At 41.9% G+C, this 13,075-nt stretch overlaps 1 protein-coding gene across 5 annotated transcripts in view; it reads left to right on the forward strand.

The window, feature by feature from the left end:
• Nucleotides 1-9,572, forward strand: part of FIG4 (FIG4 phosphoinositide 5-phosphatase) — a 131,951-nt gene extending 122,379 nt beyond the window's left edge. For 3 of the 5 annotated variants that reach the window (XM_049654153.1, XM_049654158.1, XM_049654155.1), the window contains one exon: nucleotides 8,324-9,571. In XM_049654153.1, the coding sequence (XP_049510110.1) occupies nucleotides 8,324-8,501 (178 nt within the window). In that variant the 3' untranslated portion in view covers nucleotides 8,502-9,571. Of the gene's footprint in view, nucleotides 1-8,323 lie in introns of all 5 variants that reach the window. The other 2 variants (XM_049654156.1, XM_049654154.1) reach the window with 2 other exon arrangements.
• Nucleotides 9,573-13,075: the final 3,503 nt, after the last annotated feature.

Consider the following 13,075-nt stretch of genomic DNA (forward strand, 5'->3'; position numbering starts at 1 on the left):
GCCATATATAGATATATCTAGATATATCTATATATGGCATCCACACACTGAAGGCTAAAGGCTCTGAGGAGTATTAAAGGCTATAAAGAGAGATTTATTTCACGGTGATGTGTACTATAGACCCCTCTGCTGGTTATGTGATAAAGGCTAGTATTTTCTAATAGAAATTCTAAAACCTGCAGAAAGACAAATAGACCAATAATCAAGGGCTGGTACTATTAAGGCATTTGCTGAGGTTTTGTTCCTCTGAGACCAGAGCATCTGATCAATTTTGAATCTGCTCTTGTTATGGTTTTCTTCAGAAAGCAGAGGAAATTATGAAAGAAATGACCTAACGCCCATTATCTGTAAATAAAGGGGTTGGTCAAGATCTTCTATAAGGTCCTCTTTAGATCTAGTCATCTTTTGATACTGTGACTCAGTTATGACCAACAAAGAATCATTTGGTAATGTGAAAGAAAGAACCTTGGGGAAAAAAACTTGAAGTTTGTGGTAGCAACAGAAGGGAAAGATACTTTGTGACCAGAACCATTACTAAATTTTCTGGAAATGTCAGATGGTGTTTGATGTATGCCAGAATGCTAATCATATGCAAAAGTATCACATATATAATACTATTTAAATTATACAAATGCTGTCCAGTTTTTCAATCACCAGCCACAAATTATCACGACATCACTAAATTCAGAAGATGTTTCCATCTGACCAATTAAATGTTTTCTTGTCAGATCAACATGTTTATTGACTATTCAATATGTGTTAGAAAAAAAGCCTCAACAGGAATTGAACTTTAAAAGGGACTTAGGGGCACCTGGGTGGTTTAGTTGGTTAAGCGTCCAACTTGGGGTCAGGTTCGAGCCCTGCATCAGGCTCTGTGCTGACAGCTCAGAGCCTGGAGCCTGCTTCGGATTCTGTGTCCCTCTCTTGTTCTGCCCTCTCCCACTCATATTCTCTCTCTCTCTCTCTCTCTCTCTCTCTCTCTCTCTCTCAAGAATAAATAAAATTTAAAAAAAATTTTAAGGGACTCAAACATTAGTTCTGCATGCAAGTGTAAGATACAGTTGTTACCAGACATGGTCGTATTATAACCAAGCAAGTAATACAACATTTAAGAAAGAGCATGAGGGCGCCTGCGTGGCTCAGTCAGTTACGTGGCCGACTTTGGCTCGGATCATGATCTCAAGGTTCGTGAGTTCGAGCCACACGTTGGGCTCTTTGCTGACCGCTTGGAGCCTGCTTTGGATTCTGTTTCTCCCTTTCTCTCTGCCCCTACCCCACTTGCAATCTCTCTCAATCCCTCTCTCTCTCTCAAACATAAATAAACATTAATTTTTTTTTTAGAAAGAGTATTAAAGGGCACCAAAGAAAGCATTTTCCTTAAAAACACGTGGTGTGTCTTATGAACTTCTGCCTGAAGTGTTTCTCTTCTGTGAATGGGAGCTGCAGTTAAGGCTAAATGTCATCAATCCTTGGTGTTTGAGCGCACTGAGCAATGTGGGTTAAGTAGCCCATAAATGAACGGGCAAATATATTATTTTAAATAAGACTTTAACATTCCTTGAGGGGAAATACAGAGCTTTTCTTGAGCATGGAACTAGGTCCTGTAGATAAAAAGAAATGAGCCTGCAAATTTGTAATTATAATATTTTATCTCCAGAAATACTGCTGGCATTTGAATTAGGGGCAGTAGGTTTTATCCCTTTGGGGGCTGTGAGGAGAAGTTGAAAAAAAAAATTCCCTGTGTTTATGGCCAGGAGGGAAAAGTGGAACCATTTTCTCCACCGTGAAAATGCAATAAAAGGCCAACTCTCTCTACTGGAATGAATAAAAGAAAGTAGTTTCACAATTTCCACATCATTTGGTGTTTAAATACTGGTCTTTTCATCTAGAAACAGATGGCATCGAAGCTAATAAAAAGACTATTCTTTGTAGTATTGAAAGCATTATTGGGTATTCCGTCCCTTTCCAGTACCCTCAGAGACAAGGTGCTGATCGGCAGCCCCTTGTGAGGGTCTTGGAGGTTTTTACATTTCTTTCCCACCTTGGAAATGTGTAAGCCAATGGAGAAATCAGACATATTCCTCATCAGGAAATGTGTGGTGCATCTGATATTACTGCTTGTATCTTGCAATTAAACATCAAATTAGGGTTCTCGATGGAAGGTTAGCACGGTATATATTTGAAAGGAGAATTCTTGTTTAAACGTGTTCAGTACTGCTGACCGACCACAAGTAAGATCTTATTTAGCATTTTAGATCCATTCTGGTCTCCTTAGACCAGAGTCTCAAACTTTAGTGAGTGTCAGAATCCCTGGAAGGCTTGTTAAACATCTTTGCTAGGCCCCACCTTCGGAGATTCTGATTCAGTAGGTCTGGAGGAGGACGTGAGAGTTTGTATCTCTAACAAGTTCCCAGATGATGCTAGTGCTCCTGGTCTGGGGACCACACTTGGAGAACCACTGCCTTAAGACCATGGGGAGCTTCTTGTGACTGGCTTCTTGATGGCCAAGTAAAATGAAGAAACAAAAGTGTTTCGTGTGTTTCTGTTTCTCCTTCCTCATTTTTCTGATTATGCCAACAATATTGGGTATGTCTTAAGCTTCTTCATTATCATTTTGTTGGGGTTTTTTTCCACCATTTTGGCCTTGTATTTTATTATTTAGAAATTTCCAGCAGAACTATCATTAAGTATCTTTGTCAGGAGATGCCTATGAGAATCTAAATTGGAAACAGGGACAGGCAGGCCTGTCAGCTCTTCCTACAAAACTACACAACACAGGAACAATAACCAGCCAGGCCTCGAGGTACAAGGTGATCAACCACCCAAGGTATAGTCCAGTAGCCTCCATATGCTGATTTAGGTAAACAACAAAAACTTTGCAGATGTAGATTTTTTTTTAAAAAAATTTTTTAATGTTTGTTTATTTTTGAAAGACACAGAATCTAAGCAACCTCCAGGCTCTGAGCTGTCAACACAGAGCCTGATGCGGGGTTCAAACTCACAAACCATGAGATCATGACCTGAGCTAAAGTCAGACACTTAACCTACTGAGCCACCCAGGTGCCCCGTAAATCCAATTTCGTGTACTTGTCCACAGCAGCCAAGCTACCAGGCACTTTGACTAGTTATGAGCTAGGAAATGGACTGAATTCAGTTTGAAACAATTCAACAGACCCTACGGGGGGGGGGGGGGGGGACTGGCAGGGGTGGGAGGGACTTGACTGGGGTCAAGTCCTTGAGGACGCCCTTCCCTCACTGGGACGTCTTCAGTGTTTCCTTGTCCCTGCTGTCACCAACAGGGGACGATGTGTGTAAAGGCTCAATCAAGCCCTTGCTAGAGAGCAGTTGTTGGCTAACAGCAGGATGGGTCCACATGTCAGCAAGCAGAATCCGTCCACATGACTGGGACAGGCTGTACCCTGTGTCCCTGAAGTCCAGATGGGGGTCCCAGCCTAAGCATGCTTGAAAGGACTCTTCACCCCCAAAACCCTCACTACCTGTTGCTCTATGTGCAAAGTCCTCACTACCTGGTACATGCTCCCAAGTGGAGATTTGGTTCAGCTTGGAGCCTGGCTCACACCCGCTCTTCCCCTGCAGGACCCTTTGACCACGACCGTAGCCCCCAGGACCTGTCACAACCTAGCCTGACATCCAGTCCAGCCTCGCATGCTACTGCATTCACCATTCTTGTCTAAGAGACAGGCTGTCTGCCTGCAGGCCAGAAGGGTGGGCCCTGTCTGTGCCTCCAGTAGGCTTCCAGGCTCTCCTATTTGAGGAACTAGATTTCCATACCACTCATGGTTTTATTTCACAGATCATGGTGGTGAGTTTAGGATTTCTAGTCCTTGCGTGGTTACCATACATGTCCTGACACCTTCTTGTTTTTTCAGATCTGAAACATCTCCCCCAACATACCCTGGTTGTTTTAAACCCTAAATGACCCTTCTAAGAGCAACAGTGGATTCAGAGGATGCGGGCCACATGTGCTGAGCAAGTCCCCACTACTTTGGTTGCTTCAAAAAAACAGGGCTTCGGGGCACCTGGGTGGCTCAGTCGGTTAGGTGTACGACTTCAGCTCAGGTCATGATCTCGCAGTCTGTGGGTTCGGGCCCTGCACTGGGCACTGTGCTGACAGCTTAGAGCCTGGAGCCTGCTTCAGTTTCTGTGTCTCCTCCTCTCTCTGCCCCTCCCATGCTCACACTGTGTCTCTCTATCTCTTTCAAAGGTAAATAAACATCAAAAAAAAAAAAAAACAAACAAAAAACAGGGCTTCTACGATATCCCCAATTCACTTTTACTCAGAAGAGAAGTGCCCCCAGCATCAAGGCACAAAGACAGCAGTCACTTGGGGCCAAATGACAATGAGAATGACCAGCGACCTTCATGAGGTCTGAGGCAGAGTCACTGGGGAAGACAAGTTCATTTTGGCATGGACAGGCATCAGAAGGAAGGCTCAATACCGGGATCTCCCTTTGGGCCCTAGCAGTCCTCAGAATAGAAAGAGACTTTGAATCTAGAAGCACAAAAAAGACAAAGGCAATAGTTAATGCATTTTCTGACTCCCTACTTGTTTTGACACCAGAGTGAGGTAGCGTTGGAGCCCTAAACCCACGTGCCACTCAATCTGATACCATTTCAGGCTGATGTTTGGCATTTCATATTGAGTGTTTGTAATAGTGCCCATTACTCTATGCTGCAGTGAAGCAGTGTACCAAGAAGTAGGGTGAGGACTCCTGACCGATTTACTGGCAAGAAAGCAAAGGCACTGGGTAGAAGTGGCTGGTCTGTGACCCTTATCACAGTTGTCCGGGCCCTACATCCATGGGCAGTTGGCAGGCCCTGGTGCTGTTACCTCCCACAGCCTGCCCACCTGTATATTCAGCTGAGGCCTCTGAAGGATAAAACAATTACTTGGTCACTTGGCATGTCCCCTTTCTCTCTCTCTTTTTTTTAATATGACATTTATTGGCAAATTGGTTTCCATACAACACCCAGTGCTCATCCCAATAGGTGCCCTCCTCAGTGCCCATCACCCACTTTCCCCTTCCTCCCACCCCCCATCAACCTTCAGTTTATTCTCAGTCTTTAAGAGTCTCTTAAGGTTTGCCTCCTTCCCTCTTTGTAACTTGCTTCCCCCTTCTCCTCCCCCATGGTCTTCTGTTAAGTTTCTCAGGATCCACATAAGAGTGAAAACATATGGTATCTGTCTTTCTCTGTATGACTTATTTCACTTAGCATAACACTCTCCATTTCCATCCATGTTGCTACAAAGGGCCATATTTCATTATTTCTCATTGCCAAGTAGTATTTCATTGTGTATATAAACCACAATTTCTTCATACATCAGTTGATGGACATTTAGGCTCTTTCCATAATTTGGCTGTTGTTGAAAGTGCTGCTATAAACATTGGGGTACAAGTGTCCCTATGCATCAGCACTCCTGTATCCCTTGGGTAAATTCCTAGCAGTGCTATTGCTGGGTCATAGGGTAGATCTATTTTTAATTTTTTGAGGAACCTCCACACTGTTTTCCAGAGCGGCTGCACCAGTTTGCATTCCCACCAACAGTGCAAGAGGGTTCCCACCCTTTCTCAATTCATTAAGGTTTAGTGCTCAGACTAGGGATGTCTGGTGTGATTCCTGCCAGAGAGGTGTTTGTTAATGCACAAAGGGTTCTGGGCAAAGATCCGGCTTCAAAGACAGGACAGAAACCAGTAGTCCCATTTTTAAATTGACTTTAAGCATTTCATCTTAAAATGGAGAGTATAATCCCAATGCTTCCTGCCTTCCAGGATGAGTGTGAAAATTAAGTAAGATTTGAGAAGAGAAAGAGACTAGACAGGTATAGATGGTGTGGTTCAAGAGTAGTTGCTGTGGCTGGTGCTTTGATGACAATCTCTAGAAACCCTGGTGGAGTCTCCATTTTTAAAATGGTTCAGGTTTAAAAGGTTTGACCCTGAATATTATCACCCACTAAAGAATTGTAGTATTTCAGTTTGACTTATGTAAATGACTGTAGAGTTGCTGTGCTTTTGTGAGGGAAGATTGAGGAGAATAGTTCACATATTAATCATCCTAATTGTTCATCATTGTAATGTGTTATCCACAGACATTAGAAGAACTGTAATTTGTGTATTTTGAAGAACGCACTGAAACCAGGCTGGAGGACAGATTGAGATTCAGATGTCTCAGGACTCTTTCACCTTGGTCTTTCATTTTTTTAACTTTGTGTAAAGCATTTTCCTTTGGTTTTTACTTCAACAAGGTTACGTTCTAAGATTGTGTGAAATTATTTAAGTGCTTTGAAAAAAGGGGAGTGTTTGACAAATGATATACCAGATTTGAATTGAAATACATTTACCTTGAAGTGAAAACCATTGAGGTTGGCTTCCAGAAAGAATATTCCACCTCCAGTTATATTTTATTTTAATGTAATTTAATGCATCTCCAGCCGTGGCAGGATGTGTAAAGGCAAAGCACAGTGAGCTTTGCTTTCTGGGTAAGAAAGACCCACATTTGATTGAAACGTATCCTTTGAGGATGGGGGCATTACAGTACAGCTCCTGTCTTCCACTGTGTGTCTGCACTTCCAAATGTCTCTTGAAATGCTGACGTTCCTAGTACAGACCTAGCTGGGGCTGAGGCCCAATTCTGCTTCTGATGGTAGGGAATCTCCCCCCTGCTTCAGGGGTCCCAGCTAACGCATCCAGGATGCCTTCCTGATGCCTCTGCTACAAGGAGTAAGGCTAGGTCCCAGCCCAGCACAGTAGATTCTTCAGATCTTGTCTCTGTGTTATTTTGGTTCCCTGGCAGAAGAAGTACCCCCCACCCCACAGGGCCAGCCCTGGGCTAAGTCCCTCACAACAACATTTTAGGTTTGTTTTTTTTTTTCAATGTTTATTTATTCTGAGAGAGAGAGGGGGCGTGGAGGGGAGAGAGAGGGAGGGACACAGAATCCGAAGCAGGCTCCAGGCTCTGAGCTGTCAGCATAGAGCCCGATGTGGGGCCCAAACCCACGAACTGCAAGATTATGACCAGAGCTGAAGTTGGGCGCTTAACCGACTGAGCCACCCAGATGCCCCAACAACATTTTAGTTTACTATCGTCCCCATCAGTAGCCCCCTTCTTGACCTTTCTTTCACACTCTACACACATGCTCACTCTGCATCACACCTGACTTGGTTGACTCATCCTTTGAGGGCCTGCTCTCAGCTAAGGATGCAATGACTAGTGGGTGCTCAGCCTTCAATGAGTAAAGGTTGTGTCAGATACCACGCTGCATTTTGACAAGGCTTTTCTGGAGACAGCACCTTCCCCAATGGATAGATGGAAATTTCAAGCATTAAGTTAGGCTAGGTGGATGGGAATGGAGGGATATTTTTGGATGAAGAGATTCTTGTGTGCTTTTCCATGCCCCAGAAAGGAAGGAAGCTGCCTGTTACAGATCCGAAATCTCTCATCAGAAGCCTGAGGCCAGATGTGTTTCAGAATTCAGAATTTTGGACTTGTTAGCATAACAAGATGGTACATCCCCAGTGTGATCTGAGGACTTGTCTGATAATTAAACACATTAATATTCACATGAAGTGGGATCAGTATTGTTGGTTCAGGTTAGATGTGCCACCAAATGAATTTCAATTGGGTCAAGTTTTACCACCAACGTGACATTTGGTTATTAAAGCTTGTAGGATTTCAGAATTGCAGATAAGGAATTACTATGCACCTGTAACCATTAACAATAGTTCACATTTACTGAGCACTTACAGTTTGCCAGGCATTATGCTAAGTGAGCACATTATACATATAAACTTATTTGCTCTTCTTATCAATGTAAGGAAGAAATTAGTATCCCTTTACTGATTCCTACTAAATCTTCCTTTAAAAACTGTTGATGACTGTTAGAACAAATAAATGAACTCAATAAAGTTTCAGGGTACAAAATTAATATACAAAAAAAAAAAGTTCGGTTCCTATCGTGTGTCAAGGAACAAAAAATTTATAGCCCCCACCTAAAGTTACTCTAGTCGAGTGAAGGAGGCAGATGGGTGCACAGACATAGGTGTACCTGAGGCACAGGAACAGAGAAAGGTACCCATCTAGCCTGCGCTTCAGGGAAGGCTCCCTGGGCAGGCTCTGGCCCAGCTCTGTCCTCTGGGCAAGGGAGGAAGCCAGCCCAGGGGAGGGGACAGGGGAGATCACCACCACCACTTATTATTAAGTCTGCATGTTCAAGGTCAGTGGCTCTTGAATGCTTTGCAGTCATAGCTCCCTGTGGTTCCTTTATTTTCTTTAATGTAGCCATGTCTCCTCTTCTCTTCTATAGAACACCTATCTCAGCTTTCTCACAAGACAACATCTATGAAGTACAGCCTCCAAGGGTAGACAGAAAATCTACAGAGATCTTCCAAGCCCACATCCAGGCCAGTCAAGGTATCATGCAGCCTCTTGGAAAGGAAGATACTTCCATGTACCGAGAATACATCAGGAACCGCTACCTGTGAAGAGAAAACAGGTCCCCCCATGAATTTGCCTACATTGTAATCTGTTTTATCTCCTCTTAAAACATTAATTTCCCGGGAGTCCTTTACATCTGAAAGTTTTTCCTCTTTTTGTAACTGGTGAACTACAAATTACAGGAAATAAAGAAATGCTTAAATATTTTGCTGTCAATGCCTTTGCTTTATTTTAGAAATACTTCTATAAATGCAGTCAATATAGGGACACCTGGGTGTCTCAGTCTATTGAGCGTCCAACTTGGGCCAGGTCATGATCTCACATTTACGGGTTCAAGCCCCATAGTCGGCCCTGTGCTGCCAGCTCAGAGCCTGGAGCCTGCTTTGGATTCTGTGTCTCCCTGTCTCTCTGCCTTCCCCCTGCTTGAGCTCTGTCTCTCTGTCTCTCAAAAAATAAAATAAAAAATGTTAAAAAATTTTTCTTTAAATAATAAAAAAATTAAAAAAAAAAAAGAAATGCAGTCAATATAGTATCACACCATAATTAAGAAATTAACAGGTATTTGTTGAGTATCTGCTGTGTGCTAGGCACTATGGTAGAGTCTGGGAGTATCACAGTAAGGAAAACAGGCCAAAAAACCCATCTCTCATGTAAAATGCGGTCAGATTATTTTTCTTTGTAGTTAACATACTTTTTTATGTATTCTGACTTTATGTTAGCTTTGTGTTTTGATAAAAAAAAATTGTATGTTAACTTTGTGTTTTTTGAAAGCTCTTGTCCTTAGGAACTAAACAGTGAAATATTTATGGATAAAGGGACAAGATGTCAACAAAGTGCCCCCCAATGGTTCAGGAAAAAAGAACAAATGGAGCAAAATCTTAACAATCAGTAAATCTGGGAAAGAGTAAATGGCATTTTTTGAACAATTCCTGTAATTTTTCCATAAATATGAAATGATATCCAAATAAAACATTAAAAATGAGTTTCCCTGCATAACTTTTGTGGTGTGCAGTTGTGTTGCCCAGTGTGACCTTTGGTGTCCAGTCGGGTGACTTGTCACGTGCACATGGCTTGTTCTCTGTATAGTTAAACGTAACACGGACAACTTCCTGCATTTTCCGACAGTTTAACACAAATGGTGTAATCTCATTACACCTATGCTTGGTTGATAAGTTGTCTCAGTTCTCCCTTCTCATAAATAAAATAGGGAAGAAAACCAAGCTGTCTAATGAGAGAAGGAAAACTGACTGTCTAAATGACTTTTAAGGTGTCTCCAACCCTGAGATGCTGGAATTCTGTGGAAGGTTCTACACTGCAGGGGAAAAGCCCCTAACTAGCAGACACTTTGAGTCGATGTCATCATAAAACCAGGATTAGAGAGTGACAACAGGCAACAGAAAATTTGTATTGGCGTAGTTTTATTACCTACCCCGATAGCTTGCTGCTGCATGTAGGAGGTCACCTGAGTCTTCCCAAGTCAAAAAATATTCCCAAATTCCTTAAGAAATGTCAAGTTCAACCACTGACCTTAATTTTTAACATGGCTTCTTGGAGGTCTATCTCCTTATGAGAATACAGTCCTCGTGAAGATCTGGAATCAAAGTCTTCTTTCCTAACCTTCTTTAGCTGTGAAGTAAGGCTAAGAATGCCTACTTTGTCGATGTGGAGTTTAGAGGTAATGTATGTGAAGCATGTAGCCACGGTTCCTGGCCTGTAAATGAGGCTCAGTAAATGGATAGTTGCTGTGATGCAGTAGGGGTGGCTGGTGATGGTGGCCGTGCAGACAGTGTTCTCAGCGTTAAGGCAGCTGCTTAAACATGATTAACATGATTTTTAACATAACAGATTAACATTATTTTGACATAACAAAGACGGTACCGAACTATTGATTTTGACATTAATTCAGATTACTTCAACTCTAGCTGTACAAGGGAGACCTTACAAATTGATAGCAAAGTAGACGTAACATTAAACCTCTGGAAAGAGGTTCATGACCCCAAGGAGCACGTAAATGAAGTGAACACACATACGGAGACACTAAAAAGCTAATATGTGAAAGAAAGTGTAGTGGCTGCTCTAATTTTTAGACCCAAAGAAAAGAAACACATACTGGTGAAGAGCATGAGCTGTGACTCCTATCACTTATAAGTAATCCCCAAGCCTCAATGTTGTCATCTAGTATAGAGCGTGGTTGAAAGAAATAAGAGAATACCTATAAAGCATTGGGCGTAGTATCTATCACATGGTAAATGTTCAGTAAATGTAGCTTGATAAGATCACTGATAATGTGTATTCGCCACCACCTGCCAACCTGGTGGTCGAGCATCCTCTCAGAGCGAGACCATGTATCCACTCTCCCCATGCCATAGTCACTAAGACAGGAGAAGCCTTCCTACTTCCGCCTGGCATTGTCGATTTTAATTCTTTAAATCAAGCAGTATGAATGAACCTTGAAACACAGTAGATCATCAATTGAAATATCAGCAAAGAATGATGACATTCTATGAAATAAAATCTTGTTGACCGTATTATCCCACCCAAGAGCAAACTAAAAACATTCACATTAAAATTCAGTGTGAACTTCTTAGGAGTGGTAGCGGGAGACATGCTCTCTTAAAGCCACTTTGTATCCGTCTAGACACCACAGTAGAGGAAGCTATGTCTTACTTTGTCAAAATGAGAGATGCTTTTGATCTTGGTTGAGCTTTTCCAGCTCACGTGGCTGCTGTCGTGCTTTTGAGAAGGCTGGAAGCATCAACTGCAAAAATGATCCAGCATGAAAAATCATTCTTTTATCGTGAGGCAAAATCCCTCTGACTGTTACCTGTCCTCAGAAGAGTATGATTTTAGATGTTGTGGATCCAAATTGAAATTATATTATGTGACTTCCATTTCTCCATAATAAAAAAAAAACAACTCCTGTCAGAATTCAAATAGATTTTGTTCTTCTCTTATATGTGAATAAATCAGTTGCCACTCGAAGATGAGATTCCAACTTTGTTGGATTTCAGCAGGTGGAGAGTTTGAAAATCATACTGTATCTTATTATATGTTTCACAGTTAAGCTTTTGTCCCCAACTCTGTGAGTTTTCTCCTTCCTAGAATTTGCCGCATACTGAGTCAGAAGTGTTTTCTCCTTTTGGGAAACGATGTGCCTTACAGTCGTCCTCACACGTGCCATTGGGGCTGGCTGGTCAGAATAAATTGCTCAGAGTAGCCAGCGAAGGCAAAGCTGGCCTCTCATCCCAACCATGTTTTTCTTGCAAGTCACGTTTTGCTTTTTTAAAATCGATCTAAAGATTCATTCCCTTTTTTCTGGTTTGCCCCCCTGGCATGTTTTATTTGTTCTTGCTGAGATCTGTACCGCCTCTCAGAATCTCTCCTGCCTGACAAACAATAGGGCTAACTGATTATTATTATGGCTAAATGAATCCTTTACTGAAGGAAAAATGATCTATTTTTACCTCTTTATTGAGACTTAATTCACTCCCATTGCAAGAGGTGATGGATCACTCTGGAAACTGCACGTGTTCTGACGTGCTCCTAGTGAAGATCAGGTCTGCACGCACAAGAGCAGCTTTCTCCAAAACACTCTTGAGTCCCCTTTTCATTTTCACAAGCTGGAGGGTCATTTACTAACAAAGAACAGTAAGCCAGCATTTAACTCTTGCTACCCACACACAAAATATTTTGTGGGTTCATTTCTTTAGTCCATTCATCTGAGTGGACTCTAATGTAATTGCCATCCAACTGGTAAATAAAAACTAGTCTGAACTGATTCTCTGTAATTGAAGAAGACTTTTCATAAATAAAATCACAAAACTAAACCACTTGTATTAGTTTATAGAGAAAAAAAAAAGGACTCAGTAAATGTAGGATTTGCTAAACTAGGCAGCAGCCAAGATGCTGATCAAAGCAAGAGAAACATGGCATGATTGTTGGTGGGAATGCAAGCTGGCACAGCCACTCTGGAAAACAGTATGGAGGTTCCTCAAAAAATTAAAAATAGAACTACCCTACGACCCAGCAATTGCACTACTAGGTATTTATCCAAGGGATACAGGTGTGCTGTTTCAAAGGGGCACGTGCACCCCAATGTTTATAGCAGCACTGTCAACAATAGCCAAAGTATGGAAAGAGCCCAAATGTCCATCGATGGATGAATGGATAAAGAAGATGTGGTATATACATACAATGGAGTATTACTTGGCAATCAAAAGGAATGAAATCTTGCCATTTGCAACTATGTGGATGGAACTGGAGGGTATTATGCTAAGCGAAATTAGAGAAAGACAAATATCATACGACTTCACTCACATGAGGACTTTAAGAGACAAAACAGATGAACATAAGGAAGGGAAACAAAAATAATAAAAACAGGGAGGGGGACAAAACAGAAGAGACTCATAAATATGGAGAACAAACTGAGGGTTACTGGAGGGGGTGTGGGAGGGGGGATGGGCTTAATGGGTAAGGGACATTAAGGAATCTCCTCCTGAAATCATTGTTGCACTATATGCTAATTTAAATTTAAAAAAATTAAATTAAAAAAAAAAAAAAAAGAAACATGGCATGGCTGACCGGAAGAGGGTCACAAATCCTGTTGCCCCAAGGTTAGTTA

The sequence above is a fragment of the Panthera uncia genome (assembly GCF_023721935.1).
Source record: "Panthera uncia isolate 11264 chromosome B2 unlocalized genomic scaffold, Puncia_PCG_1.0 HiC_scaffold_24, whole genome shotgun sequence".
Lineage (NCBI taxonomy): Eukaryota > Metazoa > Chordata > Mammalia > Carnivora > Felidae > Panthera > Panthera uncia.